General features: G+C 47.7%; 1 protein-coding gene and 1 pseudogene across 2 annotated transcripts in view; both read right to left on the bottom strand.

Annotated features, from left to right (window-relative positions):
- Positions 1–46: 46 nt before the first annotated feature.
- The window catches only part of LHX6 (LIM homeobox 6), a 41,057-nt gene continuing 24,627 nt past the window's right edge, over positions 47–16,476 (bottom strand). For both annotated transcript variants that reach the window (XM_061604249.1, XM_061604250.1), the window contains exons 5-9: positions 8,440–8,540; positions 8,231–8,326; positions 7,034–7,208; positions 5,363–5,466; positions 47–3,673 (exon numbers count right to left, since the gene is read on the bottom strand). In XM_061604249.1, coding sequence (XP_061460233.1) covers positions 3,653–3,673; positions 5,363–5,466; positions 7,034–7,208; positions 8,231–8,326; positions 8,440–8,540 — 497 coding nt within the window. In that variant the 3' untranslated portion in view covers positions 47–3,652. The remainder of the gene's footprint in view (positions 3,674–5,362; positions 5,467–7,033; positions 7,209–8,230; positions 8,327–8,439; positions 8,541–16,476) is intronic.
- LOC133374031 (5S ribosomal RNA) lies at positions 12,066–12,184 on the bottom strand (annotated as a pseudogene).

Consider the following 16,476-nt stretch of genomic DNA (forward strand, 5'->3'; position numbering starts at 1 on the left):
AAGCATTTCTGAAACGAAAGAAAATGGAATTGCACTGTTTCCTTGATGTAAGTGCCAGCACTTTGACTTGCGTTAACTTTATTTATTACACAAATAAGACATTTACAAAGCACAACAGTAAAAGTAGGTAACAAAACAGACATTGGTTTTACAATTTAAAAAGTGCTTTACATTTTTTTTAAATTTTCCCTCTCTTTTTAAATAAATATGAGTCTTGACTGCCTGCTCTTTAGAAGGGTATTTGTAGCCAAGACACGCACAATTGCAACATGCTACAAACAAAACAATCTGCTCTTTTTCAAGAAAACTTGGCTAAGTGTCTGCCGCTGGCATCACCTTGCGAGGCCTGCCTGCTGCCTGCTATCTCCAGTGTTTGAAGCCCCCTGTAGCCCAGTTTGTGCCATGGTCCTAAGTGCTCCTTGTTCTGGAGTGTGAAGCTTATCTAAGATAAGAAAGAAAGAGGGGGAGGATAGTTCTGGCTTGTCAAGCTCAACCTGTATCTATTATGCAAATAAGCTAATATGCATATATTTGCATGATTTCTTCTGGTTTTGGCAAGGAGTGGCAGGGAGCCATGTATGTAACTGTCTTCCCTACTTAATTGAAAGCATTCTTAATAATTCCTCTCCCAAGGTTCTTCCAGATTTCACAATTTTCTTAGCCTTAAGGGCTAGAAACTGGAAGTTTTAAATGTATATATAAAACACATTCTTTTTAAGAAGCTGGATTCCATGCCCAGTACCACATTCTGTATTTGTGTGGTCTAAGCCACTATTTGTTGGTGCAGCCTGCTGCTAAAATAGGGTTGTTAAGTCAATCCAGTGGGGGCGTAACTCATTCTGGCAAGGGAAGGGAAATACACGACATTTTAGCATCCATGCTTCAGATTCATTTCCTGTCTGTCAGAAGGCTTTTACAATTAATTTTAGCCCAAAAGGTTTGGAGGAGGAGAGGCAGTCTGCAACAGTTTTGTAAATATTTTACAAAAGTATACCTAGCTATAGTCCAAAGCTCCAAAGGGGTTCCAGTGCACACAGAAAGCTCCACAGAAACAGGGCTTTACCATTCAGTTCAACCAGTGTGACAATGAAATGAATGGAGAAGCCCCTGCTTGCTTGGAGCTTCATATGCACAAACCAAAGCCACTGCATGTATATCAGAATTGTTACACCAGGGTGAACATTTGCTTTCTTGCCTGGTAGAACTCGCCTGACAACTACAGTCAGCAAACTGAGTGCAAAGAGTGCCTTTGTTCAAAGTTTTTCTTCTTGACCCGAGATAAGACTTTGTTCAGCACCATCAGTCATTGTAAACACATTGGCTAACTAGAGCTGCTGGACTACAGAAATTAGGGGATGTCTTACATTCTCAGGACAGTCATTTATTTTCCATAGACATCATTTAACTAATGATGAATTGTTTCCAGTTTTTGCATGGCAGAGCCAAAAGAATTTCTCAAGTTTAAAAAGCTAGTCCTGGCTGCTTCCTGAGATTTGCAAGGAACACAGCCCAAGGCTTCCTGCAGAGGTGGGGAAGAGTGGGTGGGGGAGTGGATTCTCACTTTAGATACATATACATGTGGCTGCAACTTTCCGCTACACTGCACTGGACATGTCCTCACCTCTCATGGGCTGTTCATATATGGTGTGTCTGCATGTTTTTCCCTATGGAGCAAAAGCAGCTTGTGGGGAGGGGAGAAAATGGGGGGGGGGGTTTAAAAAAAAGACTCCCCCAGCACCATGGCCCTCATCCAATTTGGGCACTTATTTATGCAGCTGCTTTTACCTTTAAAAATAGCTGTGGGAAATCCTAGGGAGGCCTATAAAGGGTGCCTAGACCGAATCCATTTGTAAGACTGCAGCTGTAATGCACGCTGACTGAAGAACACCGAGTTCATTCCAAAGGTGATTAGGACTGTGCTGCATGTCAGTCTCTTTCCCTGGGCCCACAGCCGTGACTGCTAAAACCTACCAGGTTTTCATGTTTTGCTTTCAAAAGCACAGAAGCACTCCCAAGTGGCAGTACACTCTCCCAGTAGTGCAGGCACCAAAGATCTCGTGCTTTCCTGCATCCCATACAGCAGCTCTGGGGCTCCCAGACCCAAGCCATTCATGGAGACTGCTGCTACGGCTACGTCCAAATGGTACTGTAGCACTCAACCAGAAACCATCCTGGAAAAGGAGGACACATCCCCCCCCCCAGCATCCTCATATTCACCATTGGAATCGGTCCAAGCTGGCCCTCCTCTGAGCCCACACAGCTGCAAAGATTAGTGAAAGCCTTGACCACAGAGATCAGAAGCAATGAAACCATGGCCCAGCCCAGCTTCACAACACTCTGCTGGTAGGGGAACATGCTTCTATGCCTTTAAGTCAGCACTCCAGGAGAAGCAACCCTCAGGAAACAAGGCTAAGAAATTAATCAATTCCAACTGGGAGGGGCTATGTAATGTCTCAAGGACTTGCTCCCAAGGAGCGGCTATGGCGCTACACACGTTTTAGGTGGATCACTAAAAACTGGATCTAAATCCATGACAACGAATTGGTTGAATGGGGCCAGTCTGCACTTAATGAATCCAGCAGCTACCTACTGATAGTGGGGCAAAGCTTGAGACTTTGGAGAGCTGCTGCCAGTCAGAGTAGGCAATACCATGCACCACAAATCTCAGCTCTGTGGCTTCGTATAGCAAAACCTCATTGTGCGAGCAGGGGTAGCAGGGGGGCTCAAAACGAAAATTCCAGTTTTGCCAACAGTCTTTGCAATGCTGTAAAAATCTGAGGTTGGCCTGCCTGGTCATCCCCAGCTCCTGAAAAGCTTGATGCTGACACTAATGAATAGCTAACTATTTTCTCAGCTCTGTGCTGGGCCCTATCAGTGATTCTGGCTCCTAGGAATTAGAAAGATTTTAACTCCAGCCCCACCCCCTTGTGATGGGCTGGCTTGGGAACAGCCTAGAATGGATTCTTCCGACACAGGTTGCCGATTTTTGGTTCAAATCTGCAAATACCCCCCTGCCTGTCACGGGAGTAGGTGGACAAGTTTCCTACAGGGAGAGTCAAAGACTAGATGGTTGAAAAGCATTTGAAACATACAGGTCCACAGTGCCTGCTGTCAAAACTGTTGAGGTGAAGGGTGCTGCTGCCTCTCCCCCCCCCCGCCACATACACACACACCAAGAAAGAATATGGCCTGCAGGTCTTATATATAAAAGGTTGAGCACACTAGTCAGCAGACGTGGGTTTAAAATCAACAGTGGGGAACACTTTTAGCCTGGGCAATTCATTTTCTTTTCCCAAAATAGCTGACAGACAAATCTCCAGCTTGGCCTTCAATAACCCCCCCTTCCTTCAGTTTTGGGAGCAGCAGCACATCTTATTGGTTGGTCAGCGAGGGCATTGTCCTGGGGGTCCTTGCCAGCCAACAGGTCCGCAAGGAGGAGACAGTGAAGGATGCAGATCAGGTGCTCAGCAGGTGGCGGCAGTCTGGAGATCAGTTGAGATTCAGGTGCCAGATTGGTAGACGCGGCCAAGAATTCCACCGCTGGTGGTTTCCCACAGCCTGAGGACCCATGGTTGGCGTGGATCACGTGGCAGGTGAGTCAGCGGCAGTGCTACCTCAAGCGTCCCTGGGAGGTCAGGAAGAGCGTGAGCAGTCAATACTGGAACAGGATGACCTGTCAGGAAACCCATACAGAGGGACTCAGCGACACATGAAGGAGACCATTCAGAGCTGGTTGGACATTGCACAGCATCACAAAAGGGAAAGGAAGGATGGGGGGCCTGGCTATGCCCACCCCACTCTACAGAGCAGAGGGCCTTTTCCTGGCCCTGAGTCACCCAAACCTTATATGGACCTCCCTAGCTTCACCCGGAGCCCTCTAGGCTTCTGCTAAGTGACTCCTCCCCACCCCCGCCGGCCTCTTCTCTTCCTCCGCAGGAGACAAATGCCAAACTGCCTAGCAGCAGCGCTGTGTGGTGCTTGAGGTGTAGACTTGGTGGCCGTCAGCCGGGCGAGGGGCTCCTGCGTGAGTCCAAATTAATATATTAGGTTGCTGAACACGTCATAGCCCTGGATGTCATAGCTGGCTGATGCACAGCTCGGAGATCCTTGGGAATATCTGCAAGACTGAGGAAGGTGACGCCTCTCCAGCCAAGCAGAGGGGACAGGTGTGGGTTGGTGCAGAGCTGTGTGTATCATGCAGGCCTGCCCTGTGCCCTCCACCCACCTACAAGCTGTCCTGCTGCCCTTAAGGTGCGGCGGAGGACGCTGTCCTATCCCCAGTGTTGAAACAAGATGAAGCTGCCAGTCCAGTAGGCTACTGAACATAGAACTGGGCAGTGGGGGTGGGAGACTCCATCTTGTCTTTGTCTCCGAAAGCAACGTCTCTTGAGCCAGCCATGGGTACGTGTGCAGAAACAGCAGAGGCGAGAGGCGAAGCTTAGCATTTGTTGAAGGGGGTGGAGGGTGGGGGTCACGGTCTTTCCCCCTGGGGATCTCATGTAAGGAAGCACATCTGGCACCTTGCAGGAGTGCCAGCTCTTTGCCTCCACCTGCGCTCTCCTTGTATTTTTGAAAATAAAGCAAAGGTTGCAAATCTTCCCTAAGTCTTCCATGCTGTCACCTTCTTGAACAATCTACATCAGGCCATTGGTCCACCGAGCCTCCTGTGACTGATGGCAGCTCGCCCACGATTTCAGGCCGTGAGATCTTTTCTCAGCCCGGCTGCTACTAAGCATCCTAGGGCTTGAACCAGGGACCTTCTGCACACAGCGCATGTGCCCCAGCCTCAAGCTATGGCTTTGTCCTCACATACAATATGAAGCTACCTCACACTGAATCAGACCATACAAGCCTTGTTCAAGAGAAGGCAGGGAGGGCAAAGGCTGAGCTAGGCCAGCCTACAATGAGATTAGCTGGTGCTAGATGGGGGGGGGGTCCCTCCTATGTCAAGCCCTGCATTTGGTTCCGTATGTCTCCCATACAGTTTAAATGCAAACTCACACATTCACCCTGTAAACAAATACACCAACGTGGGAAGCTCCAGCCAATTCCCCCACCCATGCTGCAAAGTGGCAGAACAGTCAGGAATGCTGCCATCTGACTCAGGAAAGTTTATTTTGGATTCCTTCTAGACAATCAGGGAGCCAGGCAGGGCCTAAGCGAGCCCAGAAGGGAGGTAGGAAAGTGCTCCTCGTCCTCAGGCTGGCACGAATGGGGCTTTTGCTTCAGGACCCAAAGCATCGGGTTCAGGACCCATGGGAACAGTGTTGTGGAATTGGGTAGGGGTGCAGGAGGGTTCCTCCGGTTCCATCGGGAGAGGTGGAAAAGGCTCCGGATAGTGCCAGAGCAAAAGGGACCTTACCTTCTCCCCCCTAGTCGATAGGGGTCCTTCCATGTCGGCTTTGAGGTGCACAGGAGGGGCAGCGTAGGGGAGGCGGCAGTGCATTTGTCCACACTGTACCTGACCTGTGAACAAGAAGGCAGCTTCGGGCCCTGTTCTTTGGTGCCAGAGACTTTTTTTAAAAAATCACTGTAATTGTGCTATTAAGAAGTCCCTGCACCCTTGGCTGCACTGTATGCACTAAGCCAAAAAGGCAGGGGGGGGAGTATCCACAAGGTGGAAGCAACACACGTTACCACTGGTTCTTATAAAAGGAAGAAGCAGGTCTCCACAAAGGGCTTTGGTTCCAGGTTAGTGTGTTCGCGCCCCCCTCCATTCCCCCAGAAAGTAAAATATTTGTGCACCGCAGAGGGCCGCAAGTAGCCAAGTGGAGCTTCTGGCATATGGCCTTCCTCCCCTCCCATTTCCACGACCTCAATCCCTCATGCTGCTGCATGTGCTACTGGCAGCTGGTGCTCCAGTGTCAGCCAAATCTGTTTCCACAGCATAGTGTGCATGCACAGTACCCAAAAGAGATAGGGTAGCCCTGTCACAGCCGCCCACAAGCAGCAGATCATGAAATAAAGAACAGAGCACATGCAGTCACTCACACGATGGTGGAGTAGGGTTTCAAGGCATGCGCCACTGAGACACAAGAAACAAACAAGGCAACTTCTCTCCTCCTCAGCCAAGGCGCTGCACTCCACATTTCACTAATCCTTTTGAGAGAGTCATTTCCTTTTCTTTCATTGAGTGGCTCCTGGCCATTCACCAGCACAATAATGCCACTTAACAGGGCAACCCTATGTACACATTCACAACTGAGTCCCAATTTATTCAATGAGGCTCACTACCTAGAGGGCCATACTCCCTTAGGCATGTAGTCTGCAGGTTCAGAGGTTCTCTTTACTGTGTTAGGTTTTGGGGTGGCCCCTGTGAGTTTGTTTGGGTCCTGGGTGAGAGGCTTGAGGCTGAGAGCTGTTGAGGTGGGAGGTGTGACAGAAGGAGAAGGGGTGACCGTTGGCACCCAATATCTGTATATATTTATTCGTGGTTTGTATTGATGGTTTTACTGTATGTTTTTGTAACAGTCGTGGTTTTTAACTTATTGTACACCACTGAGAGATATTTTATATACTAAGCAGTAAAGAAATGATCTTAAACAAATCTCTTGGGAGACACAAGCTGGCACCAGCCGGGGCCTGGAGCCGCTGGCTGCTGGGAGCAGAGCTGGAAGCAGGCACCCCGTTTCTCTCTGTGTGTGTGTGCCACCCCCTTTCCCCCATTTTCCGTCTTTCCCAACCACATGAAATTAAGCCAAGAGCCATGTGAAACCAGGCCAAGGCTAATTAGGGCTGCAGATTGCCCACCCCTGGCCTACATGTGTTTAGGATTGCAGCCTTGATGCTGAAGGTGCCTCCCATCCACTATCTTGCAGCAACCGCATAAGGTGTAGGTCAGTATTTGTATCCCCCCTCATGCAGACTGGAGGACTGAGGCTACGAGAGAGAGAGAGAGAGAGAGAGAGAGAGAGAGAGAGAGAGAGAGAGTTTGCTTTGCAGAGATTAGATTCAAACCTTATCCTCACTACCTCAGCTTTCTCAGCCACTACTACTACGTGACACCACCTGGGCCACGCATGTCAGCACTTACTTTCTATGTAGCTGTGGAGCGTCACCATCCTGGCCCTCTCAGGACTGCTGAAGGGAGAATAGGGGATGTTGTCGGGCAGCACTGAAGGGATGCGGGACTGGGAACCTCCGGATGGGGGCACCGCGTGTTGGGGCGTGTGCTTTTTATGCCGTGCTCTGCAGTTCTGAAACCAAACCTGGAACGTGAAATCCCCCCCAAGAAACATTTTGAGAGGGAACCACAATAAAAAGCGTAGCGCTTCCATTTTACCCCTGATTAGCATACTTCAGAGCAAAGCAGAAGGGGCATGATCTCTGCCTGAACAACACACCAAATCTACCTTTGATGGACAACAGAGGGATCTGTGGGAGCCCTCATGGATTGATAACAAAATAATAAGGTCCATGTCAGATGACAGCAAAGCTGCAAGAGAGAGGCAGCTAGACACTCAACACATCTCTCTGGCATATTTGCTGGGGTCCTACCCCTAGCCCTTGGGGAAGGGTGGGCAAGACTCACTCGACATCCAAACATAACTTCGGCCACTGCTAGAGGGCAATATTGGAGACCCACCTCGAGTCAATTAATCATCATGTTATTAATAAATCAGGTATTCAGCATCTCAGTTCACCACCCCCACCCTTCATTCTGATTGCCCCATGGGCATACCATTTTACTGACACTCCCTCCCTTTTGAGTCAGTTTTCACACACTGCACTTGGAAAGCTAGCTCAACAGGGAAAAGTTTCCCCCATCAAGCTACATTTCTCTGTACAATTCATTTTGCCATAGGAAAGCATTAAAACATTTCATAGTCCTGTGAATTTATCATTAAGGTGCTTTTCCTGAACACTTGCATCAGCTTCCTCAAACCTCAGCTCCTAGCTTCCCTGACGCTCTTCCTTTTCTTTTCAGCAGTCCCTCAGATGCTCTGTATGGGTCTGTATATCCTTTCACTTCCTCTGCAGCAGCTAGACTGCAGGTAATAACCTACAGCCATCACCTCTAGAGACAGAATGTTCACAAACATTCCGCCGTTCAGAACAAAACAAAAACGAGATCTCCATTGCACCCTGTTGCCACAAGCTTCCTGGGGCATCTTGCTGGCTGCCATCAGACACCCAAGGACCTGGCCAAAAGATGGGTCTTTTGACCTGACCCAGCCGGGCAGTTTTGGTGGCAGAGGACAAGTCCTTTTGGCTGCAGGCAAGGCCTCACCTGAATTACTCTCCTGCTCAGTCCCGTCATGTCCGCCAGCTTCTGAAGGGTCTGCGCGTCTGGGTTGTTATCCTGAGCAAACTGTGCCTGCATGACCTAAGAGGAGGAGGGGGATACTCGGAGTAATCCAGGCACATCACCAGCTTCCTCCTCCTGCATCCCACTACCACTGGGGAGAGAGCCCTGCCTCACCCACCCGGGCTCTCTACCTGCAGCTGCTCTGCCGTGAAAGACGTCCGTGCTCTCTTCGCCGGCTTTGGCTGACTGTCTTGCTCAGATGGGACTGCCCCTTCCAGCGTGATGCCATTACCTGCAAGAGAACAAAGGATGAACTCCTGGGGATGCCTGCTGGCCAAGAAAGCCAGGATGTGTGTGCCTCTTTGCGCACGTCTCTCAACCTGAGCTTCTTTTACAAGGACCAGGTCCTTGACTGGTAAACTTGCGCTCTTTCACAGCTAACAGGCTACTGTTTCTCAGCACATTTCAGAGTGCTGGTGATCTCTTAAAGCCCTAAATAGCTGTGTAATGGGGTACCAATAAGAAGCCCTGGGGAAGGCACTTTTTTTCTTTTTGTCCCCCAAATTCTTCTGTTTCATTTTGCTTTTGTTTTCAGAAAAAGAGGGGGGAAGCTTCCCCCCTTTTTTCTGGTGTTTTTCCTAGCCTATACTTCTCGAATACCTCCAGGGCCACCCAAATTTGCAAGCCATCACTTCATCCAAATCCTCCCACCATCTGAAGTTAATTGGCTATTGACCAGGAGAAAGCCTTTTTGGTTGTGACACTCAGTATATCAGGGACTCTGAACTTTTGGGCCTTTGTATTTTGCTGGACTCCATAATGCCTGAACAATGCTGATGCTGCCTGGGGCTGATGAACGTTTAAGCCCAACAGCTTCTGGAGGGCCCCCACAGGTTCCCCATTCCTGCTGTATATGGAATGCCCACCCACGCAGACTTGATGGGTGCTGAATTTGATGTCACTTTGGTGCTAAGCCAATATTTTTTGCTTGCTGAGCATTCTGGCTTATAACGTAAGCTGATTTTTAACTGTGATTTTATCACCTGTCAGGGTTGAAGGGGATTAAACACATAATTTTTCCTATTCATCATAAAGTACTTCCTCGGGTGCAAAGATAAACCAGGCCTCTCCCCCCCCCAAAAAAAATAGTTCTCTCACATCCTCAGATTTTCATGGGATTCATTTTTGGAATTTGCTCTTTCCTCCTAATTTCTGACCCTCCCCTTGCTCTTCAAATCTCCCTCCTTCCCCAGGAACCGGAAGTTCTATGTGTCCTCTCCAGAAAGCTCATTTTAAAAAAACAAACACCCATGGGTAAAAGACCTAGGATATTAGATCATCCCCACCACCACCACCAGCACCACCTGCTCCCCACTAGTCGTTTTCTTGGGCGTCTCCTCATATTTTCCCATCAGCTCCCACATCTACGACAGCTTAAACGGGAAAAACAAAAGCGGGGAAAGGATATCATTACTGCTCAGGCCGAAATGGGTGATCCTGTTCCACCCAGCCTCGGTTTGCTAATGAAAGCCAGTTCCAGCTCATGGTTGGCCCGTCTACCACTATTCAAGGCAAGATGGCGGCCTGCCGAGAACACAGCGCTCCAGCATCTGCTGCTGTCAAACACAACCTCTCCTCAACTTTATGCCTCTTCCAGGATCCAGAGTCTCTGTGCCCCTCAGTTTCCCAGCCCCTGCGCTTTGTACTTCCAACAGCTCTCAGTCCCTTGTCGTCTCTGTATGCGCCGCCTCCACCAGTCAGACTGTGCTTTCACTTCCCCCACAGAAGCTCTCCTGTTGGTCATCATTCCACAGCTGTCCCATCCACTCATAAGATGCACATTAACATTGTATGCCAGTGACACACTCACACAGTGAAGCCATCAGTTCAGCCAATGGTTAAGGGGCCCATAGACATAAGCCACTTTGGGGGCTGTTATATTTATTCTGTGACTCTTGCAGCCACTGACTACAAGGTCATAATGGTTAACTCTATGTTTAAGCCGCATGTTCTGGGTGGTAATAAGGATTCAAGACCAGCCACAGAGGGAGACTTTAGCAACTGTGGGAACCCATCAGCAACTTCGCTCAGGCGTCCCTGCCCCCTCTGAGATGTTCAGTTTGGAGGCAAGATTTGGGATGTGATCTTGGCCCTAGTTGAAGGAATTTTCATTCTTTTTTCGCAGTTTGACTTGTTGCTGTAGGATGATTAATGGGATTCAGCTTTGGCAACATGTGTTTATTTTCCCTTCTATACAAAACCCTCGTGCGCAGGCGAAATCGCTTTGTAACTCCCAGAGGAAATGTACACACTAAATGGAATTGCCGTTTTTCCTTCGGTGTCCCCTCCCAGGAGCAAGCAGGAAAGGGCACCCCACCCAGCTGCCACCTGGCCTCTGCCTACCATCTGCCCTCCAATCTGACCTCTCACCCTTCTGGGGATTGGCATCCTGAGCCGCAGGAGAGGCTGAGGGGGGCAGGGCAGAGATGCATATCCAGCACAAGACAGGCAGCGGGAGGTGCAAGCAAGCTTCACAACTGGGGTGGTTTTGCTTCAGATGTCAAGGAGATGCAAAAGTCAAAGCAATGACTGCATCAGGTGGGATGTCCCTCGAGCCAGGCCAAAGGCTCACGACCGAGTGGCTTAGCCAGCAAAGGGGAGGGGAGGGTGGTTGCAGTGTGCACATACGCACAGGGAGGGCAGGGCTTTAGGCGAATGTATGGTGCAACCACACGTGGCATTCTGGGTACAACTTTAGTCACTACACCTCGAAAAAACTGTAAAGCTGAACAAATTGCTGAAAAGGGCAACCAAAAGTATTAAGGGACCAGAGGGGCAACTCCCCTGTGAGGAAAGGTTGCAACATTTGGGGCTTTTTAGCTTAGGGGGAAAAGTGAAGACATTTGTTATTTCAGGCATATATATATACTGCTTAACATTCAAAATGTCTAAGTGGACATGACGGTGCATAACACCATGCATGATGTGGAAAAAGTGGACTGAGAGCAGTTTCTCCCTCATTGCACTAGAACCCAGCTAGGGCTCTCCGATGGAGTTGAGTGTTGGAAAGTTTAGTGCAGAGAAAAGAAAGTACTTCCTCACACAGTGCATAGTTAAACTATGAAATTCACTCCCACGAGAGCTAGTGATGGCCCCCAACTTGGACGTCTTTAAGAAAGGACTAGACAAATCCATAGAGGATATGGCTACAAATGGCTGCTAGCCACGATGGCTATGTTCTGTCTGTACACTCGGAGGCAGCATGCATCTGAATGCCAGTTGCTTCGAGTCACAAGTGGAGAGAATGCTGTTCCTTGCACTGAGAATGATAAGATGGGCTTTTGGCCTAGACCAGCAGAGCATTTCTTACTACCTGATGTTCTTGGCCCTGGGATTCAGCTCCTACCTGTGCTTCAAGCAAGTTCCTCTCTCTCAGTCTCAATTCATTTCCTCATCTATAAAGTGGAAGTGATATGGAACTCTGCCTCTGATACTGATATCAAAAGCATACATCCCATCTTGGCACCGATGCATTGGTTCCCAAGGGATCTACCTCTGTGATACACGTCATAAATGAAAAGCTCTGTAAGAAGGATAGAGAGCAGTGGTGGTCAACGGTATTTATGAAACATTAAGAGTGTCTCTGGGTATAGAGTAAGTGCTAGTTATCTCTGCTAGATATCCCACCCATTATTGTTGTTATATGCCTTCAAGTCGATTGCGACTTGTGGCGACCCTATGAATCTTTTTTTGGATGTATTCATAGGGTTTTCATGGTAAGAGGTATTCAGAGGTGGTTTACCATTGCCTTTCTCTAAGCCTACAGCACCTGGTATTCCCAGGCAGTCTCCCATCCAAGTATGAACCAGTCCTGACCCTGCTTAGCTTCTGAGATCAGACAAGATTGGGCGTGTTCAGGGTAGTATGGCTGAAGCCCATCCATTATAGATACATATTTATTTATTCAGAAATGTCCAAATTCTCTTTCTTTCCAAATAGCTAGTTATAAATACTGCAGTGTGTTGGCAAGTGTCAATAAACCCCTGGGATCTCAAGGACTGAGAGGACCAAAAAGCCACCCTCTGCCCGCTTGACCATCTCCCACCAGCCTCATCAATGGTTCACTCTGCCTGCACCAGAGAGGGGGGATCTGTGGCCCTCCAGGTGTTATTGGACGATCACTCCCATCATTCCTGACCACTGGCCATGGTGGCTGATGAGTGTGGGACTCCAGCAACACCTGGAGGAAGGCAGCAGGTTTTCCATCCCTGCTTAGTCCACGGCAACTGCCACAAGGAAAAAGCAACAGGTGAACCTGGAAAAATGCCTGCAGATCAAATGGCAACCCTGTGAAATTACACCTTACCCAGAAAAGTAAATTCCCTCCACAGGATCTCTTACTAACCTGAACAAAGGAGCCTTGCTGGATGAGACCAAAAGTTCATCAAAGCCAGCATCCTATTGTATTTCCCACAGTGGCTCACCTGAGCCCATCTTGGGATGGCCACAAGCAGGGCATGAAGGCATTAGCCGTCCTGCTGTTGCTATCTAGCCACCGGTATTCAGAGGCAGACTGCGTCAGAGCGTGGAGGCTCAGTTTAGCCCTCGTAGCTAATAGCCATTGACAGCAGATCTGTTCTCCATGGATTGTGTGATCCCCTTTTAAAGATTTTTATCTTTAAATATATTAGTCCTTGAGCAGGAGTAAAAACAACCAACTGTCCCTCCACCCCCTATCCCAAACCAAAAGGATATATTTTAAGGGTGGGTGGGTTTATCCCAGTAGTTATTGGTATGTAAGAAGAGAGAGTTCACTATAAATGGGGGTCAGCACACTTAGCAAAACTTTACTTTCTACACAACCAGACCTTTCAGGCAAAATTTGGCGGAAGGCAAAATATTAGAATCCAAACAGCATACACATTACTCCATGTCAGAAAAATACACTAAATTCTTGACAATTTGTTGATCTGAAATTGCCTTGCAAAATTTGTGTGGGATGCCTCACCTCCCCCCACCCCATATGCAATTTATTTATTTATTAAATTTATATCCCACCCTTCCTCCCAGAAGGAGCCCAGGTACAGGAGCCCTGAACCTGGCAACCCTAAGAGCAAGAGGCCTACAGCCTTGTTGCTTGTTATGGTACAGTCCCTCCATCTTTGCACAAGCACCTGATGCTGGCCTCTGGCATTTTAAAACTATCCCAAAAAAATTCAAAAGGCAGGAGAATGAGACCACTCTCTTACTCCTTGTTCGTGGCCTTCAAGGTAGGTCACTAAGGTTCCCCTTTTACAGACAGGAAGTCCAAGGTCAAGGGAGATCCCTATTTGCTTGAGCAAGGCCACCCAGCAAGCTTCCATAGCCCAGAAAGTTTCTGAACCTGGGTCCAAGTTTAAGCTGCTAACAAGCCATCGGACCACACTGGCTGGGGGACGTGCCACAAACAAGCGGCTCAGACGCCCGGCCCCTTCTCCAGCCCACTACGGCATCTTGTTTTGATTTTGTTTTCATCTCCTTGCTTAAACTTTGTAAACAGAAACACTGATTATTTTCATTTTGAGATTTCTTCCCCTTCTCCTTCAAAATCGTTTCCATCTGCAGCACAAGATGGTCTGCCACATCCCCCCCCCCCCCCGGCCAGTCTCACGTTTGCTCAGAAATAGAAAAATCAGGCAACATCTTCATCTTAACACTTGGGCAAAGTTTTGTCTCTTGGGAATTGCACACACACATTCGTTTGGAGAAGAAGGGAAGCCTCAGAGCTGGAAAAGACCTCATGGGACCTGGACTGCTGTTTTCTTCTCCCCCTTTGTCAAAAGCGGGAAGGCCTGAAAATCCACAGCCTTGAAAAAGGGAAACGTGGGCATCCTAAGACGCCAGCTGCACATACTCCAAAGAAACGTTGATCTCGCATACAAGCACGGAATCTCACGTCCAGCACAGAACTTCCAGTAATAACCATTTAGGAATAAACACGTATTCTAAATTGGAAATTGCTGCATAAATCCAGGTTCCCCATAGCCATGGATTCACAGACAGTCCTGCTCAAACCACAAGCATGCTGTCTCAGGGTTTTTCCTGTAGTTTTTTTTTCCTGTTTCTAAATTTTGTAATGTTTTTGTCCAAAAAATTGGAAATAAACAGGGGGGCAGGTTTCCCCCCCTAATTTTTCCAATTTTTTTTTCTGGGTCTTCACATCTCTAAGAAAACCCATTATAGTCCTAAAGGCTGCCCAAGACTGGTGCAAGATATGTTGTTGAAACACATAGCTGTAAGAACATAAGAAGAGCCTGCTGGATCAGGCCAGTGGCCCATTTACTCCAGCATCCTCTTCTCACAGTGCCTGGGGGAAGCCTGCGAGCAGGACCTGAGTGCAAGAACACTCTTCCCTCCTGAGGCTTCCGGCAACTGGTTTTCAGAAACATACTGCGTCTGACTAGGCAGCTATATCCAGCTATATCATGAATGTGAGGATTCATTCAAAGAAAGTTCAAAGGAAGAGTCAGAGGCATTACTTGGCAGTTATTTAAAACCATAATAAATAAAAGTTTGGATAAAATGTACACCACAGATTAGGCAAGATAAAACCAGTGTAAAAGAATGCCAGCATGGTTAAAGAGCAGTGTCAAAAAAGATATAAAAGGCAAGTGATCTTGCTATATGACGTCTAAGTCCTGTCCAAATAAAAAGGAACACATACTATGGCAAAACAACTGTGGGTTGACAATAAGGCAACTTCTGAAAAGTGGGAAATCCATAGCCTACGTCACAGGCTCTATGCATACAGATGCCAGCTGTGTGCATTCCAGATAGCCACAGATCTAGTGTCCAAGCACAGAATCCAGTATCCAGATCCAAAGGGTAGATTGCTAAAAATGTATTTAAATCAGAAGCAGGAAAACTAGCCAGGAAGACAGTTAGATGACAAAGGTGTGACAGGGTTACTAAAAGACGATAAAGAGACTGCAGAGAAATGAATTCTTTATCTTGGTCTTCACTGTAGAGCAGGGGTGAGCAGAGTTCAGGCTTGTCAGATCTATTTTGTTTTACTAGAAACTCAAGATCTGCTAACCCGAACCAGATACAAAAGACATACAAGTTAGAATGAAAGAACAGGGTATCCCTGAGCACATTATGAGCTGAGGGATTTGTTTTTAGTACTACAACTGAACTGAGCTCACACCACAGTCCTTTCACACAAAAAGGCCAAACCTGGTTACCCCATTGTTTGCTTGTTTCAGCAGCCTTAATGAATAAAAGGCACCTTTAGCTGTTGCCAAATGTGGAAAAACTGGGAGTCAGAAACGCTTTGCTGATGTACCGAATACTACCTAGAAATCAGCCAGTAGATCCTGATTTATTCTCTGCCCAGCTCTGCTGTGGATGATGTTGCATAGATGCCCAAACCTGGACCACTGGGGTAAGGAGGACATCTGAGGAACTAAGTCAAATAGAAGGAACACGAGATTAAATTCTAGGACTAGATTAACAATTAAGAAGTCACTGATCTGGGTGGAATTAAGATAGCCCCTCACCAAAGGCTCCTAATCAAATCTAGCACCCACAAGATAAAATGACAGTTCCTGTTATGGATTGGTGACCAGTTAAAGAATAGGCAGCAGAGTGGAGAAGTACACAGGTGGCTTCACTGAGGGGTGATCAGCACAGCCATTTCCTAAAGATCTTTGAAGAGCTCAAAAAAAAAAACTCTCCAAACTGAGTGAATGGTCAACAAAATGGTAAATGAATTCAGTGCCAGCAAGTCTAAACTGATGCACATCAGGGCCACCAAACCCTAACTTCACATATACACCATCAGGATCTGCGCTGACTGACTGACTGGCTGGCCGGCTGGCTGACCAGGAAAGGGATCTTGGAGTTGTGGTAGATAGCATGATGAAAATGTCAACTCGGTGGGTGGCAGTTGTGGAAAAGGTGAATCCTATGTTAGGATTGAAGAAAGAGGTTTAAATTAAAATGGCAAATATTGCAGTACTTACATAAATCGATGATGTGGCTCACTTTGGAATATAATGTTTTGGTCACCCGTCTCCAGAAAGAATATTGTGGAGCTGGGAAAGCATCAACCAAAATGAACAAGGGGCTGGACTGGTGCATAAAAATAACTATTCAAGGTGTAGAAGGAGATTAAGATTCCCTCCCCACTTTCATAACACTAGAACTAAGAGACACTGGAACTGACCGGCAGCAAATTCAGAACAAAC

Source organism: Rhineura floridana, chromosome 20, assembly GCF_030035675.1.
Source record: "Rhineura floridana isolate rRhiFlo1 chromosome 20, rRhiFlo1.hap2, whole genome shotgun sequence".
In the NCBI taxonomy this organism is placed as follows: domain Eukaryota; kingdom Metazoa; phylum Chordata; class Lepidosauria; order Squamata; family Rhineuridae; genus Rhineura; species Rhineura floridana.